General features: G+C 47.5%; 1 protein-coding gene across 1 annotated transcript; it reads left to right on the top strand.

The window, feature by feature from the left end:
• The first annotated feature begins 6,524 nt into the window (after positions 1-6,524).
• Positions 6,525-12,023, top strand: IL19 (interleukin 19). The gene is made up of 5 exons (XM_036118223.2): positions 6,525-6,764; positions 6,918-6,983; positions 9,377-9,529; positions 10,485-10,559; positions 11,533-12,023. The coding sequence occupies exons 1-5, from the start codon at positions 6,621-6,623 to the stop codon at positions 11,626-11,628; spliced, it is 534 nt and encodes a 177-aa protein (XP_035974116.2). The 5' UTR covers positions 6,525-6,620; the 3' UTR covers positions 11,629-12,023.
• The last annotated feature ends 560 nt before the right edge of the window (positions 12,024-12,583 follow it).

The raw sequence follows: 12,583 nt of genomic DNA, 5'->3' as shown, positions 1-12,583 counted from the left end.
TCTTCCTGGATTTTGTGGTGTGCGATATTTGTCAGCTTTTAAAATTTGTAATTTGTTATGATTTCCTTTATCATTCTAAATAAAGATTCACTTTGGTCTCTAATTTTGTACTTTTATTTTAAAATTTCTTTTCTTGAAAAGTACCCTCCCTCCCTGATTATATGAGCTACAGGCCTCATACAAGCGGGGTCTGCCCCCTGCTGGGGTTGAATTTTATAGACGGTTCAGTGTAAGGTTGCGAGATTCGACTAATGAAAATACAGGAGCCCAGTTAACTGTGAATTTTAGATGGATGAGCACTGAAATGTGCTTATGTGAAATTCACAGTTAACTGGGCATCTGGTATCCATCCAGTGGGAATATGAAAGAAAGAGGAGTCAACTCAACCAGGGTGGAGGTAGGGAGGAGGAAGGAGAGGGCAGAGGGAAAGGAAGGGGGAGAGACTTCACATAGGAAGTCACACCAGAGCTAAGTCTTGAAAGCTGGATAGCATTTGCAAAGCAGAAAAAGCAAGGGGAGGGCTTTCTAGGTGAGAAGGGGCAGTGAGGTGTTTGGGGCTCATGAAGAGAGATGAAGTTGAAGATGTGGACAAAGTCTGATTGTGATGGTTCTGAAGTTCTATGGGGACAGGCTAGCCCTTTATCCTAGTAGCCCATGGGAACCATGTTGGGAGTTTTAGGCTGGGGAGCACCAAGACTGGGTTTGCACTTTAGAAAGTATCGCTTCCTAGGAGAAGATGTGTTGTTGGGAATGAGACCAGGTCAGTGATTCAGGAAAGGAATGGGGAGGCAATGCTTGGACTCTTTCCATTACTCATTCCTGGCTCCCCCTTCCCAGTCTCCATAGGGATTATTTCATGCCATTTGACCTGTAGAATCCATTGGCATAAGGTTTCAAGCAGTATCGGAGACCCTAGATCAGCAAGACTTGACTGGGAGTCCTGTGTTGAGAATGGAGAAGGCATGGCCAAGTGTTTGTAGCATAGATGCCCAATTTGTCCTTCCCTCTCCCACTAGGCAGGATTGGCCAGTTCAGATTTCCTTAGGTCATGGACTTCCTGGGTGAAGGCAAGTCAGAACAGCTTGGCTTGGGAGAGTTACATCACCTCCCCTGCTAAACAGGCTTGAGGTTCCCCATAGCTTTGTGTTCCGTTCTACTCCATGTGATCCTAAGATAAGAAAGCATCATGGGGTTAGGAAAGGCACTGAGCTAGAAGTCAAGAGATGGAGATTTGAGAACAGGGTGCCACTTCCTCACTGTGTGGCCAGAGGGCTGGTTCATGCCTCCATTTGTTTGTTGCTGTAATGGGAATGCTTAACTGGGTGTTCTCTGCTATCCTTTCTGGCCCTCATTTCTAAATCCCAAACAAAGGAGAAACTTTTTAAGTTTAAAGTCCCCAAGGACTGGGAAATATATCCTTTTTTGCTTTATTTTCACTGCTATATACAAATTCTAAACATATCATTACAATGCAAATGTATTTATCAAAACATTTAAACATTTATATTCTTTTTACGTTCCTATTTACTTCCCAGGTGGAATATCCATTCATCAGTACCAACATTTCTTTCTTTTACAAACCCTTTCTCTATCATTCTTTCTAGTGCGGTACAGTCCTCGCAATGATACGCACAAAATCATTCATACAGACCTTATCCATTTTGTTCAGATCGCTCAGTAGGACCACACCACTCAACTCCATGGAGCCTCATTCCCATAAAAGGCAATGGCATGGTGCCCTCTGGAGTTGTGCAATGCCTGCCTCACTTTTTGTCTGAGGTCCAGGATTTAGCACTTAGAGGAGTGGGCCAGCTGCACTCTTTTATGGAGAGGAAATTACCTTGGCACCACGATGAACAGTTCATGAAGTTGGAGTGGATAGTGGGTGGGGACGGGGGATTGGAAAGAGTGAGAGAGCTGTGTCCAGCACACGTCAAGCTCAGAGCATTCTTCATTCTGGCTCAAAGGTCTTTCTTCACATTCTTTCTGCTTCCCCATGTACCAGATGGAAAATTGAGCTCTGGTATTCCAATGGTGGGTCAACTGGTTCTAGAAGATCCAATACTAAGGTTAGACAGGGCCCTACATTTGTGGATCAAATCCATGGTTTGACTGCAGTCCTTGAAGGAATGCCATTCCATCGCAATCTATATTCTTACTTTAAGTATTATATGGTTAGGCAGCAAGGCTTAGGATGGAGGGAAATCATTTCTTATTATCTCTCCTTCCTCCCAATTTAGGGCCTCAAAGGGGGACTGTAAAATTATTAACAAAGGTTACCATTTTTTAAATTAAAAAAATTTTTTTAAGTAAGCTCCACAACCAGCACGAAGCCCAACATGCTTGAACTCACAACCCTGAGATCATAACCCTGACATTATGACCTGGGCTGAGATCAAGAGTCAGATACTTAACTGACTGAGCCACCCAGCCGCCCCAAAAGTTACTATTTTTGAACCTCCTATTATGTGCCAGGTCATTTGAATCTACACACCCTGCCCACATAGCGAGTATTCAGTAGGCACAATTAGCACCATTTTACAGATGAAGAAATAGAGGCTCAAAGATGAACTGGCTTGCCTTCAGTCTGACAGCCACAAGGATCAGAGGGAGGCAGCCTAAGCCAGGCTGCTTCCAGAGCTATAGGCCCAGCTGCTATGATATACTGTGTGCTAGAAAGGAGCTATAAACACATCACATATTTTTCCTTCCTCTGCAAGTTCCCTGAGATATGGCATCTGTGCCTTGAAATGAAAGCTGGGTCAGAACATACAGTCTGAGTACAAGGGGTTGAATACAGGGTGAGAGCCAGAAGGGACAGTTTTGCAATCATGTAGCATGTGGGGCTGGGTCACCATCTGTGAGCTACAAGCCAGAAGGCTCAGGCCGTGCTGGGAACACAGCAACCACCTTCCTGTCCAGCCCCTCTGTGGGGAAGCAGGAGTGGGTGGGTGGGAGATCTCTGGACTCAAGAGAGCTCCTTTCTCCCTGCTAGAAGGAACAGAGAGACACCTACTAACTCCTAACAAAGGTGTCTTCTCCTTTTCCAGGTGCCTGGCACACGGCATCGGAATAAATAATATTTATTGAGTACTTATCATGGATCAAGTCCATTAGCTCATTCAAATCCTCATAGTTTATTTTACTTATTTTATTGAGCTTCAGAAAAGTCATAAACAGCTTGTCTAGTGTCTCACAGAGAAGAGGGAAAGGCAGGGTATAAATCTGGAGCTACACCATGGTCATTACAATAGACTGCTTCTTAGGATATGTATTATATCACTAAGTCCAAGATGCTGGACAAGGTTTTTAGCTCTTATAGCTTCTTTCCCTTGCACGTACCCCCATAAAAAGTCCCCAGACTTCCCTGTCCCTCTTTCTTCTCTGCCGGTGTCCTGCCCATCACTCCCCGGTCTAGCTGCATGCAAGGTCAGCTCCAGCCCGTTGTCCAAAGGGCCCGGGAGGTCTCTTGTAATTGTAGCCCATCTTCATTGAGAGTGTTTCATTCGGTAAAAACAAGCTGTGCTTATTTGGGGAGGAAACTTTTTACAACCTATCTTTCCCTCACCATCACCCCAAACCCTGATCCTTGGAGAAGTCATGATGTAGAGCTTGTATACAAAGAGTAATTTAGATGGAGGGTCTTCTGTTCCAAGAACAAGGACTCTAGGCTCTGTTCCTGAGTCTGCCAAGCCCCTAGACTTCCTCATTTTCCCACTTTCTACTTCTCATTTTCTCTCCCTGCATTAATCGAGATGAAAGGGCCCTCCAAGGGATATGAGAAAGAGGAAAGAGATGATGTCCAAATCGATATATTTCTGAGAGGGGGAAAAGAGGTTTCCCATAAGGTTAAACAAAATTATGCATGTAGAGCATTTCGCTAGCGCCTGGCACAAAAAGGTGCCCAACAGCTGAATGAGGCATCAAGCCGATGGATTGTGCCGGGACCAAGGACATCTGCAGTGCCTCATGGGGCTGGCTGCTGTCAGGGTGGGGCTGCCAGGAGAATACTTTCCTGAGTTTGCCTGCAGGGTACAGTTGGTGACATGCCACAGTGACCTAACTTGGATTTTTCTGTATGGACACAGAATTGCAAGAAATTCTCATTTGCATGGAGATGGGGAGTTTATTCTTCCTAGAAGCTGCATGTCAAGACCCAGAAGAAAGAGGCATTTCTTAATAATGATTAATCAGCTATATCTCAAAGAAGCAAGAAAAGAAAACGATTAAGGAAATAAGATACTAAGGAAACAAGGAGAAAAATAATCTCCCAAAGGCGGACCCACCCAGTAAACCTTGGCAACATTTCCTCTTATTCACCTGCATAAAAGTGACCAGCCTTTTCTGAGTGGCAAAGAGCTGACAGAGAAGACACAGGAGCGGCCTGGAAGCACCTGGTGAGAGGTGAGGCTCACGTGGGCCTTCGCTGGAGGCTTTTGGGCACACCATCTTAGCCCTTGTCCCTCACTGCTATAGAGAGGTGACCTGTCGACATTGTGTATGGCCTGGGTATTTTGTAGGATGGGGAAGGGTACTCCATATAGAGGATGAACCTCCTAGTACCTTGTTCTCAATAAGAAAAGATGGAGAATGGGGAAGAAGGAGGGCAGGAGGGAAGGGAAGAGGAAGGAATATAATACCTACTATAACTTTTTTGTTCTAGGAGCTGTGCTGGGCATTTGATACCTTTTCTTTTTAAAAATAAGGCTTTGCAGTATTAAATAGCTCTTTAAATGTAAGGAGCACTGCTGGTTTAGTGGGACCGGTTCAGGAAGGTGCTCCTGTCTGTCTGGTGGGAGGGGAGCTGCTGGGAAATCCAGTTGAGCCCCGGAGGGAATGCTACTGTCCATGGGATGGTGTGGTGGTAAGGACAGCTGGCTCGAGGGCCAACCCACCTGTCTTCCAGGGCTGGCTCTGCCACTTGCTGGCTGCCTACCTTGGGCAGATGTCTTCACCTCTCTGTGTCAGTTTCCTCTTGGGTAGAATGGGGACAGAAACAACTCACCTCACAGGGTGGTGGTGAGCATTCGATAAGAATTGTGGGAAATGCTCGGCACAATACCCCCCACGTGTGGCATGTATGACAAACATTAGCTACTACTGTTTCTGAATTGGCCAAGATGTCTGGGCTCACCTAACCAAACTAAGGGAGGCATCTTTCTCCTCTGCACAATGTCTGAGGCTCCCGGCATGGGGTGATCAGAGGTGTCCCACTGCTTCTGAAAGTCGTCTTGTCAGAGGAAAAACTGTGCTCTTTTCCCAGTCACTTGACTTTCTAGAAGTGTCTTAGTTGCCTTGAGGGAGGCTAGAGCTGTGGGGGACTCTACAGTCTTCCCTGCCAATGGAGAAAGATGAATCAAGCCCTTTGGCATGATGCCTGCCACATGGTGAGGGATCATTCTACAACTGTGTGCTCATGGGGAATGATACTGAGTTACTAAGACATGAGGCAAAATGGTTTTCGAAACAGGATTTGCTATTTCTTGGCTTTCTGGAGAAGAGCTTGGGGATTCCAAGGAAGACGGGGGAATGGTGATGGGGAGTGGGGCCTGCTGAGGCTCACACTCTCACACACATGTGCTTTATAGCTGTGGCACTGGAAACTACAGTGAGGAGTGGGTGGGGGGCTCCGCAGCCCCGAAGCTTCCTATCTTGTGCACTGCCATGGGCCACACCCACCCCAGCACACACACACACACACACACACACACACACACACACACACACTGGGCGGGCACCACGGAGGATGCCGGGCAGAGGGCTGGTCTCATCACACGTGCTGTCCTAAGACTTCTCTTTAAGGCTAAGCCCTGGACTAGTGCTGGGGAAAGTCAGGGGAAAAGACTTTTCTCCATGTGTCCACATGACACCATAGAGTGGTTACATGGGAGAGGCATGGAGGACAGAGGCAGGGAGGGCAATGGGATTAGAAGAGTCTGGCCCTGCCTAGGACTAATGAGTTGCAAACTTGTCCCTCACAGCCCCTGGCTCAGTGGGTGACAGAGGGGAAGCTGCCAACTTGCCCCCCTCTCTCGCTTCATTGTGGCTAATGAGCTGTTTGGAGGTGTCTTGTGCCTCCCTTTCTCATCTTCTCCAGAAGGTGACATCTTCAGAGTTGGCTTCAAACAAATGATTTTAAGCAGATACACATCGGGGGTTTATAATAAAAGGGTGTCGCCTATTTCGGGAGCAAACATTAAAAAAATGTGCTTTTAGGGTTTTTCAGATCTGTTGCCTAATTCCTAGGGCGTATTACCAACCCTGTTTTTCCTATTTAATTTATTAAAAACAATGCTTTTCATCACTGTTGACAAAAGGAGCCCTGTTGAGTCATAATGGAGTGATATCCACACAAATAGACTCCCTGGGACTTGAGAGAGCACTGTATTGTGCTTTCTGGGGTGAAGGTGGGGGCACCGGGGGAGGGAGAGGGCTCATTCAATTGATTCAAGAAAACCAGAGGAGGAGACACATGACCATGAACTCCACAAGGCTGAGGTACTGAGTCTTGTTTTCTTGGCTGCTGCCTGGCCTGCCTTGAGGTCCAGAGGCGAGCTTGGTCAGGGGTCCCCGTTGCTTTCCCTTCTCAGCTGGGCAGCTTTCATCCCTTCGTGCAGGACATGAAGGCACAGCGTGTTTCCCTTTGGCTCGTGGCTGCTATGTTCTTCCTGTGCTCAATGCGCGCCCGAGGTCTGAGGAGGTGTCTGATTTCCATGGACATACACCATATAGAAGAGGCTTTCCAAGAAATCAAAAAAACCATCGTGAGTATGGGTTCAGGGTGAAGGTGTGGGCAAGGGAGTGTGTCTCACCTTCCATCTTACCTTGAAGAGCAAGTTCCTTTTCATTATCCTTTGTGTCTCAGGGGGACATGGAGTACTCACGGCTTATGTCTGTCCTTATGTTTCCCTCCATAGCAAGCTAAGGACACCTTCCAAAATGTCACCATTCTGTCCACATCGGAGACGCTGCATAGCATTAAGGTATTGGCTTGTATTGGCTCTTTGTGTATTGTTATTTTTTTTTAAATGTTTTATTTATTTATTCATGAGAGTCAGAGAGAGAGAGGCAGAGGCAGAGGGAGAAGCAGGCTCCCCGCCTAGCAGGGAGCCCGATGCGGGACTCGATCCCAGGACCCTGGGATCATGACCTGAGCCGAAGGCAGATGCTTAACCATCTGAGCCACCCAGGCGCCCCTCTGTATTGTTATTTTTATGGTGAAGTGGCCCTGGGCTGAGAAAGAAATCCCTACCCTGTCTTCTTCTCCTTCCCAATTTCCAGTGTACTCTCGAAATATTCCCAGTTTCTCATTGAAACCCCTAGGAGGGATCAAAGAAGCACCACTTATCTAGAGAGGGATTGGGGGTGCCACACGCTCAAATGGGGCAGGTTGTCTGTGGCTCAAGGCGATTCTGGAAGGTTTCATGGGGGAGCAGAGAAAATGAGCAGTGACTTAAAAGTTGAGTTGGCTATGAGTCAGTGGATGAAGGAGGAAGGAGTCTGGAGATCAGGGAGAATGTGTGTGAGATCAATGAATGTGTGTCAGGGGACAGTGAGGCAACCAGGCTTGTGACATGAGGGTCCGTGCAGCTGAGTGAGTTGAGCGGAAGAGGATGAGGTGGAGAAATACACAGGAGTCATCTTACCAAGAACCTTCAAAGCCAGGCTGAGCCTTGACTTTATAATACAGCAATAAGGCGTCACTGTAGGTTCTTGAGCCAAGGACTGTATGACCACAGAATCTTTCAGAAAGACTGTCTGGTGATGTTCTTTACAATGGAAAATGTGAGGCAGGAAAGCCAGTAAAGAGATCCATCCAAACTCTCCAGATGAGAGGTGTTGAGTATGTTACAAAACAGTTGGCTTACAAGGTGAGAATTCACTTTACAGAAGGGGTCACTGAGAAGTTCCCTTAAAAATGAGCTCCTCCAGTCCTTGTAAGCATTCTAGAAAGATCCATTTTTTTTCAGAGATTTATCTGCCAGAGTGCAAAGAATAGTTGCAATGAGTTACTCTTTTTTTTTTCTTCTGGCTTCTCTGAGTGAGATAATTCTTCTAGGCAGTATTGGGCCTGATCCATTTGTAGTAAATAGATGTAGCCACTTACTAAATACTATCCCAGCCAACTTATGAGAGACTCATAGGATAGTGCAGTTGGAAGGGAGTCAGAAGGCTACCTATTCCAAAGCCATCATTTTCAAATAAGCAAAGAGATAGCTTGGGAGAGAAAATGACTAGTCAGTGGTTGAGCCAGTGGTTAAACCCCCAAGCCCCCTTTGTCTCCAGATTCTTTCTCCTCTCTAGGTCCAGAAACAGCTGATGTGGCATAAGAGTCAATGAAGATGCAGGTCTTTATCATATTTCTCCCTCCCTCCCTGATAAAACAAAGGTATACCACTTTTTGCTCCTTTGGTTAAGGGAACCAGCAGGAGCGAAGGAGAAGGGTTTTGCGTCACAAGTAGAGTTTGCCATCTAGGAAAAGCTGCTTGTGAGGCCAAGGAGGCTTTGCTGCTTTAATGCTAGTGAAGATGGTTGCACTTGTCCCCCTGAACGCTTCACACCCCTCCCTCCTCAGACTGGGCTATAAATCTCCTGCCAAGCAACTCACTGGGTCTCAAGGCAGGGTGTAAATTGCCAGAAAGAAACTCAGCCTGGACAACTGCTCTGAGCTGTGTCCTGGGAATTCAAGGCCCCCTGCCCCTTGGAGACATAGACACTCTGCCAGCACCCGACATGCCCAGATGTTAGTATTTCTGCAGCTGTCAGTTTCCATTCTTGCAAATCTTAGCTCCATTCAAATGATCCCTGCAGTTTAAAAAGGACAGATTGGGGTGGTGGGGGGGAGCAGAGCAGGGCGGTCAGGATAAATACAATGTCATTACAATGGAAGGAATAATGCCCAGCACACACCTGGTATGCAAGAGCTCCTGATATTTATATACATGTATTTATATACAGGTTGATGGGTGGGAGAGGGTACGGAGGGGCAGACTGCAGCACAACATAAGGAAGTACTTTTCCAGAAAGCTGCTCAGACATGGATATTTTCAAAAGGGAGACACCGAATTCCGGGAAGGGTTTAAGCTGAAGTTAGTGATGACATGTTGGGATGCTGTAGAGAGAATTCTAGTCTGTGACTGGGCTCCATCGCTTGCTGTTATATTTCCTGGCCATAAAAAAAGAGGAATCGCAATCTCTCGTCATAAGTAGCTTTGATGTGGTGAGAGGACATGGATACTCTGAGAACAACATGAATTTTAAAAAATTGACTTGTAGCTATTTTGTTCCTTGATGCCCCTACTCAAATAGGCTTCTTTGGTCTCTGAGACGGTAAGAGAAGAGGGTCCCTGAGGCTCTCTCTAACTTGTGTCTGTAGCCCTTAGACGTATGCTGCATGACCAAGAACCTCCTGGCATTTTACGTGGACAAGGTATTCAAGGACCATCGGGAGCTGAACCCCCAAATCTTGAGAAAAATCAGCAGCATTGCCAACTCTTTCCTCTACATGCAAAAGGCTCTGCAACAATGTGTGAGTGGTCACATCAGGACTCTCTGTTTCCCGATGGCCCCAGGGAGGGCCCAGGACACGCTGATCTCACTCGGCTTTCTGTAGTGGTTCCTAGACTCAAGGGAAATCCCCTGCCCTGTCATCCATGGGGAGAACTGTCCAGAACCTCCTCCTCAGGGCTTCCTCCCGGCTGATACCTCAGCAGACCCCATTTCCTCATGGATCATCCTCCTGGGGTGACCTTATATCACAGTATTCCTTCAGTGATCTCAGTGCTGGCAGGTGACAGAGGCATGCCCAGGAGTCAAGGCTCATCATACGTATCTCTCTAGTTTCTTTGTTCGTGGCCCTTTGGGCTTTCCATACCCATTGACCTCTGGGTTGTTCCATCCTATAGTCTATCCCTAAGGGTTGCCTATAAATTCATTGTACTCTATTAAAAACAAAAACCAGAAACGGAACCAAACCCGAACCAACCCACAAAAACTTAGACCAGGAGAAACCCTGGGTTCTAGCCCCAACCCTGCCAATGACTACCCGTGTGACTTTGTGGCAAATTCTCTCTCCTTTCTGTGCCTCTGGTTCTAAAATTGTTAGAAGTCATGACTCCTGCCATACTTACATTAAGATTCATTTAATCAATCATTTAATTCACTAATCCAATAAATATTTAGTGCCTTCCCTGCGGGGTCCTGCATTCACCGAGTGGTGACAAGGCAGACTTGGCCCCTACTTTCCTGGCCATTCCAGTTGGGTGAGCTGCAAACCCAGAGAGCAAAACTTGGTCAAACACAGGGCGACTCTATCAAAAGACTCTTCTCCCCCTCGCTGCTCCAATTCGAGTTGACCCACCTGACCCACCTTAGCTGAACCATAGCTCCACCCTTGGGGAGAAGGAGGAATATCCCTCCTTGGGCAGAAAAAGCAGGCCAGGTGGAAAGGTCCTCTGATGGGTGCTTCCTCCACTTGATCACAGCAGGAGCAGATGCAGTGTCACTGCAGGGACGAAGCCACCAATGCCACCAGAATCATCCACGACAACTATGATCAGGTAAGGGTAGGCAGGGGGAGACACAGAAGATGGAGATGGGATGTGGGACCCTCATGGAGCGTGTGCCAACCCTTCTGCCTCCTCTCCACTCAGAGTCGCTCATTCCCTCAACAAGTGTTTATTGCTGGTCTTCCCAATTCTATGTGTCAGCAAGGAATGTGTAGGTCTTAGCCCCTTGGCTAATTTCCTGGGCTCCCCTTCTCATGCCTCCACCATTTTCTCCTGCCTTCACATGTCAGAACTAACCTGTGTTAGATTGGGAGGGAAAGCACACACCATTTCAGATGGGTGTGACACAGGGGGACCCAAGATCCCCGGTGAACTGTAAGCTGTTGTGCACCAAACATGTTACCTGCTAGGTGTCACTGTGGTCGGTAAGTGCCACCAGCGTTCTGTTGGGTGACCAAGAACAGTGTTTCTCATGGGTACGCACATGTAGAACGCACATCTCATATAGAGGTGGAGCAGAAGCAGTGCTTCTCACATGCATCCTTTGGAGACTTCGCCAAAATAAAATGCAGATTCTGGCTTAGTACGTATGGAATGAGGCCCGAGATTCTGCATTTCAACCACACTCCCAACAGATGCCAATGCTTTGACAAGTCAGGAGGCAGGAGTCTGTTCACAGCTCTGCTGCGTTGTGGAGAGGCTCCATAGGATAATGTTATAACTGGCTAAGACTTGTATTGTTCTTGCCACGAACCAGCTATTATCCCAAGCACACTGCAAATATTAACACATGTGTTCCTCATAACGATGCTATGAGCCATTATCTGCATTTGATAAATTAGGAAACTGAGGGAAAAACAATTTGGGTCGCCTGTTAGAAAAATAATTTTGGGGTATGTATGCTCTGCCAATAGAACTGATGGATAAAAGGGAAAGCTCATGATGACTGGAACATGGGGAGAGAATTGAAAACGATTGTGTAGTCTAGAAAGGCAGGTTCTTATGACGATGTGCCTGGTTTCAGCTGGAGGTCCGGTCTGCTGCCATTAAGTCTCTGGGAGAGCTTGACGTCTTTCTAGCCTGGATTGACAAGAATCATCAAGGAACTTCTGCGGCCTGACGACCAGGAAGCTCACACCCCAGGGAGCAACAGCCCTGGGTGGGCTGCCTGAGGGGAGGGAGATGGGGAACGCCCCGTTTATATGCAGATGAGGGTATTTCGAAGAGACCTCTCTCCACTTTGGAATTCTCTCCTCTGGGGCTGGGGTGTTGCAGGGAAAAATCTAGGTTTGAACAGATCTCCGCGTGGGGCTGCAAGGCCCACTGGCTGGACCCAGGCTGCCTGATCCCACCTAAAGCAGCCAAACAGTCTGCCGTCATATTTATAATAAACGGGTCTGTGGAAAGGTTCCTGAGGGCCATCATGGAGGGAACGGGTGGGCTCCCCCCTAATTTATTGTGCACTTGTTTATCCCGTGTCTGTGATGCGAGCTGAGCGATGTCCTGTAGTGCATATTGTACAGACTGATTTTCCTGAATAAACTCAGTTCTCTGCCAGTTAGTGGAAGTGTCTCATTCAGCAAGGGCCAGTCAAGGAATCCTAAGTGGTGACCATTAGAAGTGAAAGGGGCCTTAAAGAATGCACATAGGTAGGGAAACCGAGGCTCGAGAGGGATAAGAATCACTGAGTCCCAAAGCAAGTCAGAGCAGAGCAGGGCTCCACACGGGGTCCCCAGAGCCCCCACCCAGCACCCTGTCCTCCACCTAATGATCAAGAAGATGGACGCAGGGCTTCTGACCGCCGGCTTCTCGACATCACTCCTCTTCTCTCTATCTCTGTGACTTTCTCGGTCTTACTGCTCCCAACCTAGATACACTTCTGACCCTAAAGTCGTCCTCCATGGGCATATAGGTTGCGCTAGAGAGAGGGGGTTTCTGACAGAAGGGTGGTTGTCCTGGTACAGAGCGGAACAGGTGCAGCTCAAGGCATGGGCTGTGCTGGACAGAGAAGTAGCCCGGGCTACAGTGGAGAGAGGCCAGAATGGGCACCACCTTCTAGAAGGACTCTCCTACGT

Source organism: Halichoerus grypus, chromosome 7 (assembly GCF_964656455.1).
Source record: "Halichoerus grypus chromosome 7, mHalGry1.hap1.1, whole genome shotgun sequence".
NCBI classification, from domain to species: domain Eukaryota; kingdom Metazoa; phylum Chordata; class Mammalia; order Carnivora; family Phocidae; genus Halichoerus; species Halichoerus grypus.
This window is presented reverse-complemented; position numbering and strand designations above follow the sequence as displayed.

Bases quoted from the DNA above. Each gene is read 5' to 3' on its own strand.
- IL19 (XM_036118223.2), top strand. From the start codon at position 6,621: ATGAAGGCACAGCGTGTTTCCCTTTGGCTCGTGGCTGCTATGTTCTTC. The intron at 6,984-9,376 runs GTATTGGCTTGT...TTGTGTCTGTAG, and splicing joins AGACGCTGCATAGCATTAAG to CCCTTAGACGTATGCTGCAT. The intron at 9,530-10,484 runs GTGAGTGGTCAC...ACTTGATCACAG, and splicing joins AAAAGGCTCTGCAACAATGT to CAGGAGCAGATGCAGTGTCA.